Genomic DNA, 17566 nt, shown 5'->3' with positions numbered 1-17566 from the left:
AGGGCTGTTTTGATTCAGTTAGTCACAAAAGCATAAAACTTTTCAGCACGTGTGTTTTTGGCAGGCTAATAATCAGCTTTTACTTCCAAAGTGTTGTCACGATCTACTGCATTTTCTGGTACATGAGAAAGTCCAGTGACCTAGTGAGGTCTCCACAAAGCTTTTATGTCTGTCTTGTCACTTTTACACAGTGACCTGTTCGTTCCCATGTAAGTGAATGACCAAATAGCTCACATAAACAAGTATTATAGGAATAGCTTTATTATCTTTAAACAATCTCATTATATTACAATTTTTCCACCAATATGCAAAATTAGAAGTATTAAACTATTTCCATAAAATATTCAGGAATGAAGCATGTGTGTGTATCTACATATACATTTTTTAAATAGTGTTATTTAAACAATGACTAAGTTATTAAATCACTGTATGAAATGTTGATAATGAGGGGGCTTATTTCACATTCAGGAAAGGACAATGCAGATCCCAAGCTTCTGTATTTTCAGTGCACAAGAGAGACAACTTTTAGAAAATCCTTCTAACGCAACAGAACTCAGGAGAAAAACATTGCAGTTTCTACATTCTTATTTACTGTGCAGTTGGTCATATCAGGTATGCATAGAAGTTATTAGCTATAAAGCATATGTATCCGCTCCAAACAATGATCAGATTTTGTTCCAGTTCTTGTTTCCAATTCTGACCATGTTCAGGAATCCCCAGACAAAATTAATGTCTGTAAGTACACAGGAAGGGGAGAAAAGTAACGCACATAGCTGAAAATCAAGTAAGCTGCTTTTTTTTTTTTTTTTTTTAAATAAAGCTGCCATAGCCAGATTTGGTTTATAAAGTAATTGGAGTGTGCCCAGAGATGGTGCCTTCTTGTCTACTACGAACAGAAACATCTGAGAAATAAGACACTTGGAAAGCTCATCAGTCTTGATGCATTTAACATCTTATTCGTAAGTGCAGTGTGATGGCACCATTGACAGCTGTAACCGGAGCTTGTGGGTCCATGCTTTTTGATCAACTTAACTTAAACCCCAAAATTTCACTTTGCTTAGCACAAACATATTTGAAAGGTCGTGTTTCTAAGTATCCCTGGATCCGTGGTTTTATCTGTTCAAAGATGACTGATAAGCTTAAAATTAACTAGGGCTTAAGTGAACATGTACTACATAGTGGTGGCAGATCAGAAGTAAGCGAGACCCACCAAGGCTTTTCTTAGCACCTGCGCATCTATGTTCCATTGAGCTCATGGATTTTTGGTAGATTTTAAGGTGACTTAGCTGAGTTTCTTAAATCTTAATTGCATGTTACTGGCTTCCAGCGAACAACCGCACAACGCACAATGTCATATATACATCGAAAGTCCTTCTGAAAAGTTGATGGTGGATAAAATAAAGTCGCTGTTTACAGACAGTTTTAAAAATAAGTTCATGTTGTAGTTCATGTTTTGCTCTCCAAACCACACAAAGGCACTAGTTTACATTAGGGACTAATGTCCTGCAAAACTTCAGTCAAATAAAGGAAGCTATTTTAAAGTTAAAGTGGTGCTAAAACCCAGCTGTCACCAGTAACTTAAACCAGCCACACCGGGCTTTTCAGATTTAGTGGGGGAAAATGTTTTGCCTCAGGACGTGCATGTTGGGGGAGTGCGTGTGTGGGGGGAAACGCTCAGCCTTGAGCGAGTTTTTACAGCTGAGTTATAAACTTGGTTTATAACAGACACTGGCAGACCCTAAAATATGATATAGTAGGTATTGATACACATTTTGCGTGTGTGGCAAAAATGTCTGTAAGCATGTAATTTTTCTTTATTTTCTGATTTTTGGTTATTGAAAAAGAATTTTGGCTGAGCTGTCATCCAAGGCTGTTCCTGTTCGCTTTATTTGTTTGCTAGAACTTCCAGCACCAGTATTTTGGTGAGGGAGCAAGAATGTTGTCAAGATCAGAAAAACTATTTGGCTTAACTTTGTAATCATCTCCTATCTCCTCAAAAATTAAATGCATCTCTGCTTGGTGTAGGTTCCTTCAGAGAAAGCATTACTTTTGAAATGGTAAAGTACGACTATACTCACCACAAATAATTATTAATGAAACCCTTTCCTCAAAGCTTTGTTTTTCACCATCGTGAATTTGCTAATGAATACTTGGGCAAAATTTGGATCAACTACATACTGATATGTTTTCAGGATAGCTGGAAGGTGTTCAGTAGCCACAGGCTGCGGTGCTGGCCCCGTTGTGGTGCTGGGTGGGAGGTGATAAGATGTCTTTGTGATGTACTCCACAAGGCGGTTGTACTGCTGCTCTGACAGTCTCTCTCTAGCTCCATCTGCCTGAAATGAGAAAACAAAGTGATTACTGAACTTGGTAGTAAGGGCAGTAACTTCCATGTTACTTTCTGTAGTTAAAAATTTTCCTCTCTGGGATCTTAAAATAGTTCAAAGGATGTTTTAATCAACATGTTCTCCGTAGTTCAGTGCTTGATGGATTAGGCCTCTCCTTTGCGGTTTTGCACACTTCTGAGAAGCTTTTACTCTGCCATGGAAAATTTAAGCAGTATCTTTTGAGAATTTCAGGGATAAACTCTATACACCTTGATCAAGAGTAGATCTTCACCACAGATCAGCTCTTTGTAGACAAGAAAAGCATCCAACGCCCTTTTAGAAAAACGCCAGTAGTTCCTGGCAGCGCTTCTCAGACAGCAAGTTAATGAGGAAAAACTTTCTCTCACGAAGTACAACCAAAGACAGCCCATAGCTGCACCTGGACATTTAAGTTTAAGTCTTTAACTTACTTGATTTAAAATAAAGGCTAGAAGCTACCTTCCAGGTGAATGTTCTACAATGGGATATACCCACCTGCTTCACCAAAAAAGCCATTCTAGGTCAGAGGACTCACACAATTACATTGTTTTCAACGAAAGTTTTTTACTAAAGATGGTTTGGGCAGGTCATTTCTGGAGAAGAAATTAAGTTGTCTCAGCAAGCTGCCTTTTCCACCACCATGAGGTGGAAGGACTCCTCTGAAGAAATCCCTTTTTGCACACTGAAATACACAGAGGTTCAAGACTCTGGCAAGAGGGATGCAAGTAACCTACCTTCATTGGAAAAAACACAGTAAAACAAATACTGTCAACAGAAAGGCATCTACCATATGGTTCCAACCAGCTAAGGAATTAGATGGAAAGCCATGAGCAAACCTGGCTTTGGAAAATCAACCTGCTGTGCTGCTTTTCTGAAGAAGAAATTGAAGAGCTGACCATCACTAGCTTGAGAAGGGAAAGCACATGAGCCGGCATCAAGCTAATTGCATGGTTTCAGTAAAACATATTTCAGAAATACCACTATGGATGCTACAGCCTACCCCTAGCAGAATCTCAGACTGCTATCTTCTGACCGTTGTTCGGGGAGTTATACACGCCCCTCACTAGATGTGCTGGTATTTTCTAACAGTGCCAGTAGATTCAATTTAACACCCAGGATCAATAACTTGTCTAGGCTGCAAGGCTAATTTCAAACAAATTTACTTTAGAAAGGATTATTATGATCGATAAGATAGTGACAGATGTCACATCCAAATCAAAATGGTCCCCTCAGGAATTTTTACTGAGCCTTTGGAGACGGATTTGCTGCTCAGCAAGTAGAATTCCTCCTGTTTTCAATCATCACCACAAAAATGCTAAAGGAAGCAGGCTCAGGAACATGCTCAGACGCTTAAGGCTGGAGCCTATGCCTAGAAACAGTGGAAATGATGAAAAGGGCAGAGGAGAGTGTGGTTGCCATGAATGACCTTAGAGGGAGGGCAAAACCTGAAGACACGACTGCTGCAGCAGACACACGGCTAAGGGTGGAGAACGGTGTCTGAACCACATCTTCAGCCTGGTGGCACAGAAAAAGTATTTCAGCATTCAGTCCACTTTACCAGTTGAAGGAGAGAAATTTGCTGAAGAAGCACCTATATAGGCTCAATCTTAAAATTATGGGGTAAATCTTGCAGTAGGTGGCTCCACATTTTTTCCTGATTTCTGCTTCTAGGGTGGTAACCCAGGGGAAGCTGGGTTACAGATCTGCCTCCCCACTGACCAAGAGACCCAGGTTCTCAAAGGAAATGGAAACGGTGTTGGCATCCCACTCAGCAGCTCTCACGAACCCATTCTTCATCCAGCCTCACGCTACATCCCACAGATAGAGCATGATTATTCACAAGGAAATATTAACTGCACTTGGATGGTCTTCCAAAGTAACCAGGACCCTGCTTGGTTCCAGATGACTTCATCTGCAACTGTCTGCTTCTCCAGCCAGTTTCAGTTTAGCTTATATTGTCAGGACAACAACAGAAACTTGGAATTGCTCTTAATTCTACATTTTTTTTTTCCTAAGTGGGACCCAACATTGTCACTAAGTGCTTTAGCTCACTGCTTTGAGCAGCTGTAATGTTAATAGCCAGATCATTCAATGAATCAAAACTTAAGTCAAGGATTGCTTAATGCACCTGCTAGAGGAATCTGAAAGATGTCCTGTCCTTTCATGCTAGAAGGCCACACTTTTGGGCTAAGAACTCCACAATTTTTCTGAAATGCATATTGTGGCTTATAAGGAATAAGCCATCAGCAATTCTAATTCCCTGTGCGGTAGCTACGGCACCTTTGTTGCACAGACTGGATGTAAATGTAGTGCTGATAGTCTGCTTTGTGCACATGAACTGAGGAAGGAGGTCTGGTTCCTTAGGGGTTTTTTTCACTGCCTTGAAAAATCCAGAGCCTTTTTCATCTGCAGAGATGATAACACATAGCACTATCACAAAAACCCTTCTGCAGACCATCGCAAAGAAATTCTGGACTATTTGGAATTCTGGGGCCTTTCAATTTTTTGCTGCCTTCTTGATGTTACAAGCTACACCATGAGCAGCTGGAAGAGCAGGTCTTTTGAGTTTGATGTCTGTCTGGAAGCAAGCAGTGTCTCCGTTACTTTGGAAGATAATCCAGGTACAACTAATGCTTCCCGTTCAATAACAAAGCTGTCAGTGCCAGAAGAATCCATCCAGGCTATTCCTAGCCAGATGGATTAAGTTGTGAATTGTGGAGGCGAACAAGTAATCAGGCTAAACCTATTGCTGAAGGAGTCAAAATATACTCTATAACATCTCTGGTGGTTACAGCTGTAGAATAACTCATGTTTTGTTTCCTAATAGTTCCAAGAAGCTGAGGAGAAGGAAGAGGAGAAACTGTTTTGGGCAGAGCTGAAACAAAACTTTTGGCAATTATTTTTGTGAGCAATAAGAAAAAATAGAGGATTTTTATAATGTTGAAGCGAAATGTTTAAATTTGTTGTATTATTTCTAGGATCTTTGACTAAATTAATCAGAAAAACAGTCAAAATGTACACTTGGTAACATCACCTCTATTTTGCTAAACTGATCATAATATTTTGGTTGACTTTACTGCGCATTTTCCAGCTAAAAAATCTGACAGTACTAATGACATCATGTACAGAAGTGTTTGCACATCAGCTGAGGACAACTTCAGTGCAAAAGAAGGTCTGCCATTAATCTTCGGGAGTTGGGTCTCTGGGTGTAGGCCTGCAGCTTTGAGGCTCCTAAGGTTCCCTTTTATAGAGGCTCTTTTGGGGAGCAGAAGGGGAGGCTGTGGCTCCCTCTGCCACCAGTGCCGCACACAACACCCAAAGCACCACAGAATTGACATGCTCAGCTGCAGAAAGGGGTTACCAAGTATGAAGTTTCCCAATCCACTAAGGCAATAAAATAGAATAAACAGTAATTACAAAATAACATTACATAACTCTAGGTAACTGCTAAAACTTTATGAAGCTTTCGGAATCTTTTATTGTGTAGCTGTCTTAGAATAAACAAATTTAAAGCTCCTCATTCTTCTCTGCCCTACTTTCAGCTGTTCCCCCTTCCAGCACATTTCTTTATGTTTTCACACAAATTTTATCATCAGCTTCTGAGCTCTGAAAGAACACACATGCCAGCTCCGTTTTGTACAGCATCGCTCAGCTTTTGCTGTCCTGCCATCACTAGCTTTGTTCCACCTGGGTCTCAGGAACTTTCCACCACTTTTATCACATCATATGTTTTCACTACATTTTGAAGGGCCTGTGTCGGTGCAAGAGGTTGGGAGGCTCAAGGCTTACAGCTCCTGGCGTTGCTCTGCCACTGGAGCAGGACTCTCATATTTCTTCCCTGAACTTCAGAAGAACACAAGGATTTGGTCCGGTACCTCCAAAGCAGGTAACGTTTACTGTGTGTATGAGCATGTGTATATGGGAATGCTGGACTTGGCATGTGCCACGCAGGGTTGTGCTGTGCATGTACAAGAGCCACTTGCCCAGGAGTCCTACACGCTCCCAGCTGCAGCAGCTGTGGCGACTAGAATTGGGCTCTCTGTCCCTCACCTTCCCTTCTCCCAGACAGGTAGCCCCACTGCCTCATCGCTCTCTTGCAGCAACCTTGGAGCATGCAGCCCTTCCCTCGGGCAGCAGCCCTCTCCTCATCCCTTGGACAAGCGGATACAAAGACAAAAGCCATCACACTACAGCCTAGCAAAATCCAATCTGGACTGGTGCTAAAGTTAGGGTTACAATGGGTTGAGTGCATCAAATGCTCCAGGGAGAATGAATTATCTTCCTCTTCCCTCCAGGACAGTAGCTCTGGACTGGGCAGGATAGTCTGGATTCAATCTGACGTGTGCCTCCAGCAACCACACAGCATTCAGGGATATAAAAGCTGAGCTTTGCCCACTTGCATCAAAATTTAAGTAATGCCTCATGTAGTTTGTGGTGAGAGAAGGCAACTTCGGTCAACAGCACTCTGTGAGACTGAGGTTAGTGTAAAGACAATAAATGTAAACAGAGAATTCGGCACTAAAAAAAACTTTCACCAAAAACTCCAAGCACTATCATGACACAGATGAAGTCCTTGGTGTGCTGGAATTGATGGCAAAACTCCTCGGTGACTTTAGTGGAGCCAGGATTTTATTGAAGTTGCTGAAGCCTCCCCAACTTTTTGGCACATCTCCCACTTTGTAGGGTTTTACACATGTTCTTTTCTTACATTTGAAATAGAAATTTTTGGTACAGCAGTCTAAGAACTACCTGACACACTTTTATAAAAAACAACAACTGGGTCATGAGTGTTTGTTTTTGAAACGATCTCTCATATGATTCCACTTGAGAATTTAATACAATAAACATTGTTTCCCAAAAGTGTAAAAATATAACATTCTTCTACCATTAAAAGAAGATAATTCATCCAAAACCTCAGTATTCAAATGGCTTAGAGATCTTCCAATGTGAAGATGAAGGATTTATGCTCTTACTGGTAAACACTTGGTGCATCCAATCTCAGCAAAGGAATGGATCCATTTAAAAATTAGCATTTGCAGAAGAAGGAAGACCTAAGGAAGTGAATACAGCTCACAGCCAAGTAAGACCATTGCATTGGAAGTGGCAAGGTAAGAAACGTGCTGAAAGGAGCAGGCATCAGCATCATGGAACTGTTAAAACGGAATTCATAGAAGAATAAAAGGAACTATTCTCACTGTGACTTTGTAGGTACAGGCAGCAACGCTGACTTGCCAAACAACAAACACCTTACGCATATGCAATCATAAGAATCTTTTTATCTTCAGAAAAGAGCTGCCTCTTACCAAGAACCCAGGTGGCCTCTACTTTTTCCCTCAGAAAATTGCTGTCACAGATACAAAATGACAAGATCAGTAAGAGGACAGAAGGGAGGAGACACATTCCTTTCACCCAAAGGGCAGCACAGGCAAATATGAGGTGCGTGGAAACAGCAGGTTTCCTGGTTTGGCACTTAGACCTCTGGCCTCCTGACCCAAAGTTGAGCATGCCCATTGCCAAAAGCATCATCATCAGCATAACTTAAAATCGGAATGAAAACTGTACTCAAGTCTTTACCTCTAAATCAGAAGGCACCCTCTGTTGCTTTAGCTGCACCTTCAGGAGGTCTTTTTGCTGGTCATCTTCCAGACAATCAACTTCAGTCACCGGGAATGCCTGCTGCTGCGTGTCCTCGCTGATGCTGACCACAAAGAGCACCTCCGAGGTGAGCAGCAAGCAGCCTTCATGCTGCTGGCCTGATCCACTCACAATCATGACGTCTAAGGCCATATGGACCTCTGGCGTTCCTAGAGATTGCAGCATTTTCCTGCATTATCAAGGGGGCAGGGGAGGAAAAAAATGTAGGAGAGAAAAAAAAGTAGTCAGTGTTCTGTACTGGATCCTCCAGGACTTCTTTTGATCACTAATGTTTTTACTTAAGCCTGTAGCTATCACTTACAAATATAAGATAAACCAGGAAGTATATTCCAAATCTCCATTACTGAACAATGTAAGATTTAAGATTTGGAGAATACATGTGAAACTGTTACTTATCAAAACTCCTTAATCACTCACTGCAAAATTGGCCTAATAACCACGCTCGGTCAGCCTACTTCCCACCCTAATAGAAAAATTACCCTGAGAGGTGGCTTACAAATTCAGTACAGAAAATAAAGCTATCTTCACTAACAGCTGTTTCTGGAGATGTGCAGTATTTTTCTTGGGCTTGGTGCAATGATAAATAAGTAAGAACTCACTGAATGCCATTAAATAAAGATCAGCTCTGTAGTTCCGAAGCTGGAAGCAGATCAGCAGGCCATCATTTGCAGATTGGGTTTCTATGCACTACCTTTGTGTTTAATGTTCCTAAACAAACTGCCATAACTCAGCCTTTCCTAGGGAAGCAGCCTGTTAACTTGACCACAGGCCAGAACCTATTAATAAACAATGTGGATGTAAAAATGAGCAAGTGCCTAAATAATTTTACCAGACATATTTGACGTGGCTATTTGGAGCCTGCTCAACATGTTGATCATTTGGACGAGAGCGCTGCTTGGGAAGCTGAGAAAGTCCAGCTCCATGCAAAATACCTGTGGTAAGAGAATTTAAGTTTTTTACTGGTTGTTTTCTACAAAACAGTTACATGTTGCAGTGATGTCATCTGTTTAGAGCAGGTCATAAAACAGTGCAGATCCAAGATGATGTCACATCTTTGGAAGCTGCAGTCAAGATAATTCATTAAATACAATTACAATCACAATGCAGCAGTCGTGCGCTTAACCCCAGTGATCTTGCATTAGCAACAAACAAAAAAACCCACTGCGTGTTCTAAAAATCAGCCATACACTTGCAAACAAGAGAAACTTAATGCTCCTGAGCCATCACTTCAGAGCAGGATCGGACACATCACTTAGGATTTATGTAGAAAAAATCAAGACCATTTTAACTTTCTTGCTTAATTTTAAAATACTTCCATAGATGTGTCACGGTCGGTACAAATTAGATGGCAAGTTTGCCTAGATACTGTATTTAAATGTTCAGTTACTTAATCCAGCTGTTAAAAGACAGATTTGTATACATTTATGAGATCTCCTGGGGCATCTGGTTTCTTGTGAATTCTTCTAAGTGCCAGAACAGAATGGAGACTACAAGAAGCATTTAAACAGGTTTCTCCATGGACTATCCAAAGCTGAAGATGATGCACTATGTATGCTTTCAGATTGCTTGTAAACTTTTAAAGATGAAGTATGGTCACTAGAAAGAATGAGTGGGTTGCAAAAAAATTCACAAATTAAGTAGTTTTAAAAATTTTTACAAGACAGACAGGAAGGAGGTTAAGCAGCAAGCACTAGTGTTACATGGATCAGTGCAATGTTACTCTTTAAACAAAGACATTTTCTTTTGTCTAATTAAGCATTCCATTGAAGCAAACGGCATTTTTGCATAAGGGTGTCAATAACTTAGATTCCTTTTTACACAATGGATAATAATTTAAACAAAACAACAGTGCTGAAAAAAGCCCTCTAATTTTTAGCACACATGTTGATGGTAATACTTAAAAGCAGCATCCCAGTTGTAACAGTTGGCTTACCGAGGTTCTCAGCATTATGTGAGTGAAAATGTTATTTACAGATGGAGAAAGAGAGAACATGTGTTTATTTCTGTGTGGTCCCCCACCCCTCAGTCCCCCCTCAAGAGACACGGTCCCACTTCCAATCCAGTTGCGGGTAAGAGTTACTTGAACTTTTGTGTGTTTTCCTCTCACGCACTGTCAGCTATTATTGATATAGTTTTTATGTTTTTTCCTGGCTAACTCTTTTTGTCACATGCTCATGGAAAACATGATGCCTTGTATATCATATCTGCAACAAAAAGTGTCCCTCTACTGTTACAAGTTTCTTGATAAAGACTGCAGAGGAATTAAATCTGGAAAGAACAATGCTGCGGGCACCATAACCAACACACAGCCAGCAACAACAGACAAACATTATTGATTTTACCAATATGGGTTTTACACCTATGGGATGCATAATTCAGGGAAACATTATTTATGCCTACACAAACAAGATAAAGTTAACTGAAAGAACTGTAATAATTGTTTCATCATTCTTTTAAATAGATTGCTTCAAGTGTTGAGTTCTCAGTGTATTGGAAAGCATGGGAAAAATATCCTAAACTTAAGCCCTAGCAGAACTATTAGCATTCTAATCAACACATCACACACATAAATATTGCTAGTGATTAAAGGTTTCTATCTTCAAGGTTTGCCTGGCATAATTAGTGAAGCAAAACTATTGACACATTGTCCTTGTATCAACAGGTCTCCCTGCTTTTCTTCCCTGATGGCCCCTGGTCCCTCCTGTAAACATCCACAAGACCAACAGCCCTGATTTATCAATACTGGAAACGAATAAATCAGGACGTTTTGATATTTTTTTTTTTTTTATCATTTACAGTTTTTGGTTGCCCAGAAGCATTTACATCAATCTGAAAAGATTCGCTACCACTGCCACTAAGTGCTTGGTCTAGCTGAAAACCCCAGCTCTGGTCATTAAAAGGTTACCCCTGTATCAAAAAATGGGACTGTCTTCTCAGAACTCTCCAGTTTAAAGGGGATGGTCCTACTACATGACTCACATCTTTCTCTCAGAACATAACTCCCTTTGTGTAGAGATAGCACAACTCTTTCCTTGCCATAACAAAGCAAACTCAAAATAACTCTGTAATTGGACATAGTGTTGCTCTAAAACTTTTATGTCAAAAACTCTTTTGTAAGCACATATGTTTCTGTAACTAGTTCTACTGTATTCCAAGAATTACTTCATACTTTCTGCATTCTGTGTTTCTGTGGCTGTACAATGCTGATCGGTAACACAAGAGAGAAGCACAACATGTCGGTTTTTAAGAAAACGAGGACAACATTTATAACTATTCAGCGCTGGCATTTCTCAGTCTTTCTCTAAGTCGCAGAGCTACTGAGCCAGGTAAGTAAGACATGGCTGGATGTATCTGGAGAGCATTTTAAAGTTTAAATGGAGATGTTGGAAATGGAGAAACTCACCGTAACCTGTCTGGGAGACGAGCTCAGCTGCCCCCCCAATGGGCTTTGTGAAGACGCCCATGATCCCTTTCCCCACACCCGAGATGACCCCTCTGGCTTTATGCCCGGCTGAAGCTTGGGCCTCAGATACTCGCTGAAAATTCTGCATCGGCTGATCCACAATCCCAGCGATTGCACCTGAAAAAGCAAAAGTCCCCAGTAATTAGTGAAGATTAATATCCCAGAATAAGAGGAAATCTTACTACTGGACCTGAATGTCGCTTGGATTACAGAGTGCACCCTAGTCTTCTTACACAGCTATTTAGCATGTGACCAATCAGCTAAATAATACCTTAGCTGTAGTTTAAGTTAAATATCTACTTCATTTTTTTTAATGTCTTTAACTTTTTTAAACGTTCAGATCACTAACTTGACAGTGTGCTTTCATCTTTCAACTACTTTCACGAAGTGCTTTTGCCGGGCTATTTTAATTTAGCTAGTTCTGTGTAGCAATTCAGAAATGCTGGGCTCAGAACAAAACCCACCCATTTAGAAGATTTGAGCTGTTATGGAAATGAGATTTTCATGTAAGCCTGAGATTGACTTCATGAGAATAAAAACTGCCGGTATTCAATAGATCATTTTAATATCCTCTTCCACTGCCAGAAATGTTCATAAGCTAATGCAACTTTTGATATATTACTAAGATTAGCAGAATTAGACTTTGAGACTTTTTGTTACTTTTTTGTGAAAACGATCATATTTTACTTTAATGCGCATGGGTCAAACTTTTACAAGTGACACAGTGACCTTCCCACTTTTTAGTATCAACAGAGAACTCCGAGTTAAATCTTCCTAAATGTAAACAGGTATGTGAGGTGGTACATTTCTTTGATCTTGAGTTTACTCTAGCCACTTAACCACAGACATGTCTCTAGTTATTGTAATTTTGATAGATAAGCTGTTTGGAAATCACTAAGAATACAAGGATTGGACAAAGCGACATCAGTTTGAAAACGGTCTGCCTGATCTGAGGTTCTCTGCTCAGTGAAAAGCAAGTTTGCAGGCTCCTTGGCCAGCTTTCAGTTTGCACCTTCAGCTGCAACTATCAGATAAAACAATTATTTAAGGAGTAGGATCAAGTGTCACCTCAGTAACCAGGCATTTTTACTGCAATTCAGACATCTCTGAAGATTGTGCTTTCTATATAGAAGGAAATCCAGGCATAATTCCACAGATTCAGACAATCACAGCCGAGGTATTGGCCCCATGTGTTTACCAGCATGGCATGCCCTAGTCAGCTAGCTGCTAACCAGTTTTCAGATGGTTTTATTTACTGTTACTGGATAAACAGAGAGAAGTTGCTGACTTTGAACAACAAGAACTAATTTACTTGTACTTGTACACTGGTATTCCGTCCAAAGAAAAGACGAGGATGAGATGCAGCACAGATCCAGATCCTTGTCCCTGGGATACGATCTATCAGCAATTCAAGGAACTTGCAAGCCCCACAAATGCCTCCCTTTCCTCTTAGAGAGATTGCTTCCAGCTTCTATATGTGCATCCCTTACTGACAAATATACAGTGTTTACCCAGAAAATGCTGGTCTATTTTTAATGTGATTCACAGTTTTTATTGAGCTCTGTCGCTGAAGCTGAGCACGCAGCTGAAGGTTCACCCTTTGTAAGACAGAGGTCCTGAAGCTTCCTTAATGCCACACCATGGAAATGATACAATTTTCAATAGACTCCTCTTTCATTAGTACTTACCAGCTGCTCCTGCTGCTGGACTAAAATAATATCCCAACACCGCATTACACAATTGGGATTATTCATCCAGTCTTTTGTTTTGTACAATTGTGATGCATTTGAAGGCAGAACACAATACTTAGTGTTCTGCTAAGTTACAGTATTATGTTACCCTGTGACCTCCTTCACCCTATCTATTGAGGTCATCCACAACAACTGCATTTTCAGAACAGAAGTTATTGCCTTATTAAATGTAATCCACCTAAGTCCTAGCACCAGTAAATTATTTACTGCAATGCACTTGAGCAATGTTATAAGGTAATAATAAATAAAAGCCTATTCCAAAGGACCTGTGGAATGCTCCAGGCACTTCTCAGCTGGAATTGGGCCCAGAGGACAAGGTAACAGAATGGAAACTGCTGTGACTGTGTTATATAAGATTATTTATATAGTACCTCAAATAATATATAGCTTAATTAGCCAGTTGTTTAGTACTTCCACACTTTCTGTTATTCTGCTATTTCATGCATGCTCTGAACTTTTCTGTGAAGCCATTGCCCTTTTGTACCTCAAATCCTTTTGCAAGTCCTGTGTTTCTACTTACAAAAAATATAACCAATGATCTTCCCTCTCTCCTCAACCTTTCCAATCTCTTATCTCAAATTGCAGCTTATTGATATAACTCATTCATGTGCTGCAGTCATGCCCACGAATCACACAGTAAACTAAAACCTTACTCCTCTTCTTAAAGACCGGATGGCCCTACCACCTTTTCATGGGGAAGCCAGATCTCTGCAGCATCTTTCCTGTGTGCATCGTGAATGGGCAAAGGGAAAAAAACCCAAAAGGTCAAAGGTTGAGCAACCCCAAAACCCAACAGCAGTGAGATAACGGTGACACACCTGTGAGGTTCACTGCACCTCCTTTATCAGAAACTGCACCAAGCAGATGTCTCTCAGTACCCCCGTGGTTTCTTTTTTCTGACATAAAGTTAGTGTCAGGACTGTCATGCTGCATGGACTTACCACAGAAGGTCTCTCCCCCCCGGCTTCAGCAGGGTATCAGAAAAGCAGAGCACAATGAACGTGTAGTGGTCCCTCCTTTCCCACTCTCATTCTCACAGTCTAGAAACAGCTGTGAGGTCCTACTGCTGTCCTAGCCCCTTCTTTGTAATGTCCCTTGCCCATTATTTTTTCTTTTTAAATGAAACCATTCTCCATTTTCCTTTCCTTCCTTACCCTAACCATTCAATTTTATATGCATGTCCACATATGTACACACAGAGTACGTAAGTATAAAGAAAACCTCAATAAAATTAAACACCAAAGCAACAAAACAAAAACATATTCTTCCATTACTGGACTAAAAAGGTTCCAGCAACACCATAACATCTGCTAAACATCAGCTCTGGTGCACTCTGGTTAATACATGTTGCTCAGTAACCATAAAAAAGATACTTTGATAACTACAAAATTCAGACAGTTCAGAGCACATCACTGTATTACTTCAAGAAGATTTTGATTATGGGCAGCAACTGGTTTGTGCACAGACTGACAGTGTTTGGTGAACATAGGGCAGCTTATGGAACTTAGCAAAGCTTTAGTTGCTTTTGACAAACTCTTTCAGACTAAGAAATAATTGGAAGAAATCCCCCACCAGGAAGAACTGGCCATGCTTTGCCACGAAGCTGAAAGCCAGTCAAGCTGAAACCATTTTGCTGCCTTTTCCTTTCTCTGCTGTCCTTCAGGATTGCCACAAGTGTTTCACGCCCTAAATATGGCCGAAGTGTGGTCTCATCACAGCAAACATCACAAAAAAAACCCAGCTAGAAGAAAACAGCACCTGTTGGTGTGCATTAATATATTTGCAGAATTAGTGTGTTGAACAGCACACGCTGTCGATAGGCAGATGTAGAGTGGCCCTGATTCACTGATTGTTGCACAGCAAGAACAACAACCACCACCCTTAGTAACAAAAGCTTGAACTTCTGAAATACAGATTTTACCTTCTTTGGCAGCAGTCAGTCAGTCAGCATTACTATCAATTCACTTTCCCCAAAAGCAGGAAGGAGTAACTGAAATGCTGAGCACGTTTGCCATTGTGAAAAAAGGCTTTTCTAATAGTTGTCAGCTTTTTGGTTGTTCATAAATGCTCAACTTCCCAACTTCAATATGATATTTTTCAGTAGGACCGGCAGTTGAAAACGAAGTGTATAGTTTCAGTATTCTTTTTTTCCATGGCTATAAATTGTTATTTTAAGTTTGACCTTGTAATGCAAAATGCAAAAGATAGTACCTTGGCGGGGAATGCTGATCATCTAAATATTCCAAATACAAGTGCACTGCATTTTTGTCTAATCTTATAAAAGAAGAAAGACACCTATCAAACTCTTGCTTCTTCTCATGCGCAAATGTTACTACAATGACCCAGAAGTCTCCCCCAAACTAGAAAAGAAGATGACAGCCGGCCAAAGATAGCAATCAAATCAAACAACACCCTGACAGTGCTTGAGTCATTTAAAATGAGAGGACAAAGCACTTAAGAATGTACCACAGGGAACAACTTGCACTGAGGAGGAGGCAAGAGTACATGATTTTGGCCCTGATTCAGCAAAGCACTTAAGCACATGCTTAAGTGCTTTGCTGAATCAGGGCCACCATGAGACAGATTTTCAGAAAAATCAGAAATGCAACTCTTCTTTCTCCATAGATACCACCACGTATTGGTGAACTGAGGGCTCTTACATGCCTGTGCCTAGGCACGAAATCTGCATTTGCAGTTCTTTAAGCTACTTGTATGTGTCAGATAGCTTTTACAAACATAAGAGTACTGTCACTGTCCTAGAAATCTTTTTCACACTTCTCAATTTTACAATTAGAAAGTCACAGAAATTACAGATTCAGAGAGGCATCGTTCTCTGCATTCCTGTGCTCATCTGAACTCATCTTTGTGAAGTAACATAACACAGCAGCTCCATTTCATTATGTATGAAGAACCTGGAAGTGCTTTTACAGTAAAAATGTTCAAGTTCACTCTGAAGTGCTGGTGAAAGAGATCAGCGTGGTGCTGCCTCCCTTCAACTACAACTCGTGTTTTTGGGGAAGCCATGATATTCTTTTATCTAATGATTAAACTAAATGATCAGGACAGAAACAGCTTTCTTATGGGCTTGACAAGATACAGATGTAAGTCTATTAATAATTTAGGTCTTAGCACAATTAACAGTAATACTCCTGTACGTACAGAGAAAATGTGCTTTTTCAAAATCAGACTAAAAAAAAAAAATCATGCCTGATACAAATTCATCCGACTACTTCTGATTCCCCCTTTAGTGAGAGGTCCCTTACTTGTTGAGTCCAGCTACACAGTAACTGTAGCTATTTATCTGGGTGCTTTGTTGCCTCTGCTGCTGAGAACGGAGGTTTAAAGCAGGGAGGAAATTCTAAATAATAACAGCAGCAGTAAGAACAAGATCCTAGCTTATGGAGGAGCTCTGTTTAAATGTTATTATCAAGTTCTTAGTTTCTAACTTGAAGTTTGATTTCTTAGGAAATCAGGGACACTGAAACTCTATCTCATTTTTCCTTGGTTTTATTTTTTAACTCAGGCATACTCCCGTGAACAACTGAAGCCTTGTGCACAGGGAGGCACAGGCACTGCGTATTTGTGCAGGCGTGTTACAATTTCGCAGCTTTCCTGAACAGCCTAAACTTTGCCTTGCTCCAGCCAAAGCTACAAAATTTTGCTCTTTAATTCAGGCTGTACAGCCGATGCTCAGAAAAGGGATCCGCTGTGCCGGTGAATGGGAGAGCCAACACATTATCCTGCTGTCTTATTAATAACTGAAACAAGGTCACCAAACCACTTCACCAGCACACATACACCAGGCTGACACAGTGCTTCAAAAAGTATAATCTTTCATCCAGCTACTCAACCTGACTGCCCTTAGCCCAATAAAACAAGAAGGAAAAACAAAACCGTCTCCGAACTGCCTTTGATGTGCAACACCAGTAACAGCTTACTATTGGGATAGTAGCTACTAATACATGAAATTTCTCCTTTATGCACATTTCTCCCAGGATACTTGCTTGCTGATTTACAGGCATTATCAAATGACAGTGCTTCACATCATCTAATGTTATTGCTTAAAATAATTTCCAGTAACTTAACCCACACTTGTAACATTTTTACCACTTCCTCTTTGGGGCTTTCAGGGTTGCGGTTGCAAATTTAGAAGTTGTGTACACTACTGAAGATTAAGAAAGAGGACAAATCCTTTCAAGCTTCAGCTCTTCTAACCTTTTGCACTGGTCTGCTTTTGGTCACTTTGATCTCTAAGGGATTCATACTCTTTAATATGTACTGAGGAACTCTGCCAAACAACACAGTTCTGCATTCTTTCGCTGTGTGACAAG

General features: G+C 40.4%; 1 protein-coding gene across 1 annotated transcript in view; it reads right to left on the bottom strand.

The window, feature by feature from the left end:
• Positions 1–243: 243 nt before the first annotated feature.
• The window catches only part of VPS13B (vacuolar protein sorting 13 homolog B), a 435364-nt gene continuing 418041 nt past the window's right edge, over positions 244–17566 (bottom strand). The window contains exons 59-62 of the mRNA XM_069854414.1: positions 11425–11601; positions 8851–8953; positions 7941–8190; positions 244–2336 (exon numbers count right to left, since the gene is read on the bottom strand). Of these exons, the coding sequence (XP_069710515.1) occupies positions 2091–2336; positions 7941–8190; positions 8851–8953; positions 11425–11601 (776 nt within the window). The 3' untranslated portion in view covers positions 244–2090. The remainder of the gene's footprint in view (positions 2337–7940; positions 8191–8850; positions 8954–11424; positions 11602–17566) is intronic.

This window comes from Phaenicophaeus curvirostris, chromosome 3, assembly GCF_032191515.1.
Source record: "Phaenicophaeus curvirostris isolate KB17595 chromosome 3, BPBGC_Pcur_1.0, whole genome shotgun sequence".
Taxonomy (NCBI): Eukaryota; Metazoa; Chordata; class Aves; order Cuculiformes; family Cuculidae; genus Phaenicophaeus; species Phaenicophaeus curvirostris.
This window is presented reverse-complemented; position numbering and strand designations above follow the sequence as displayed.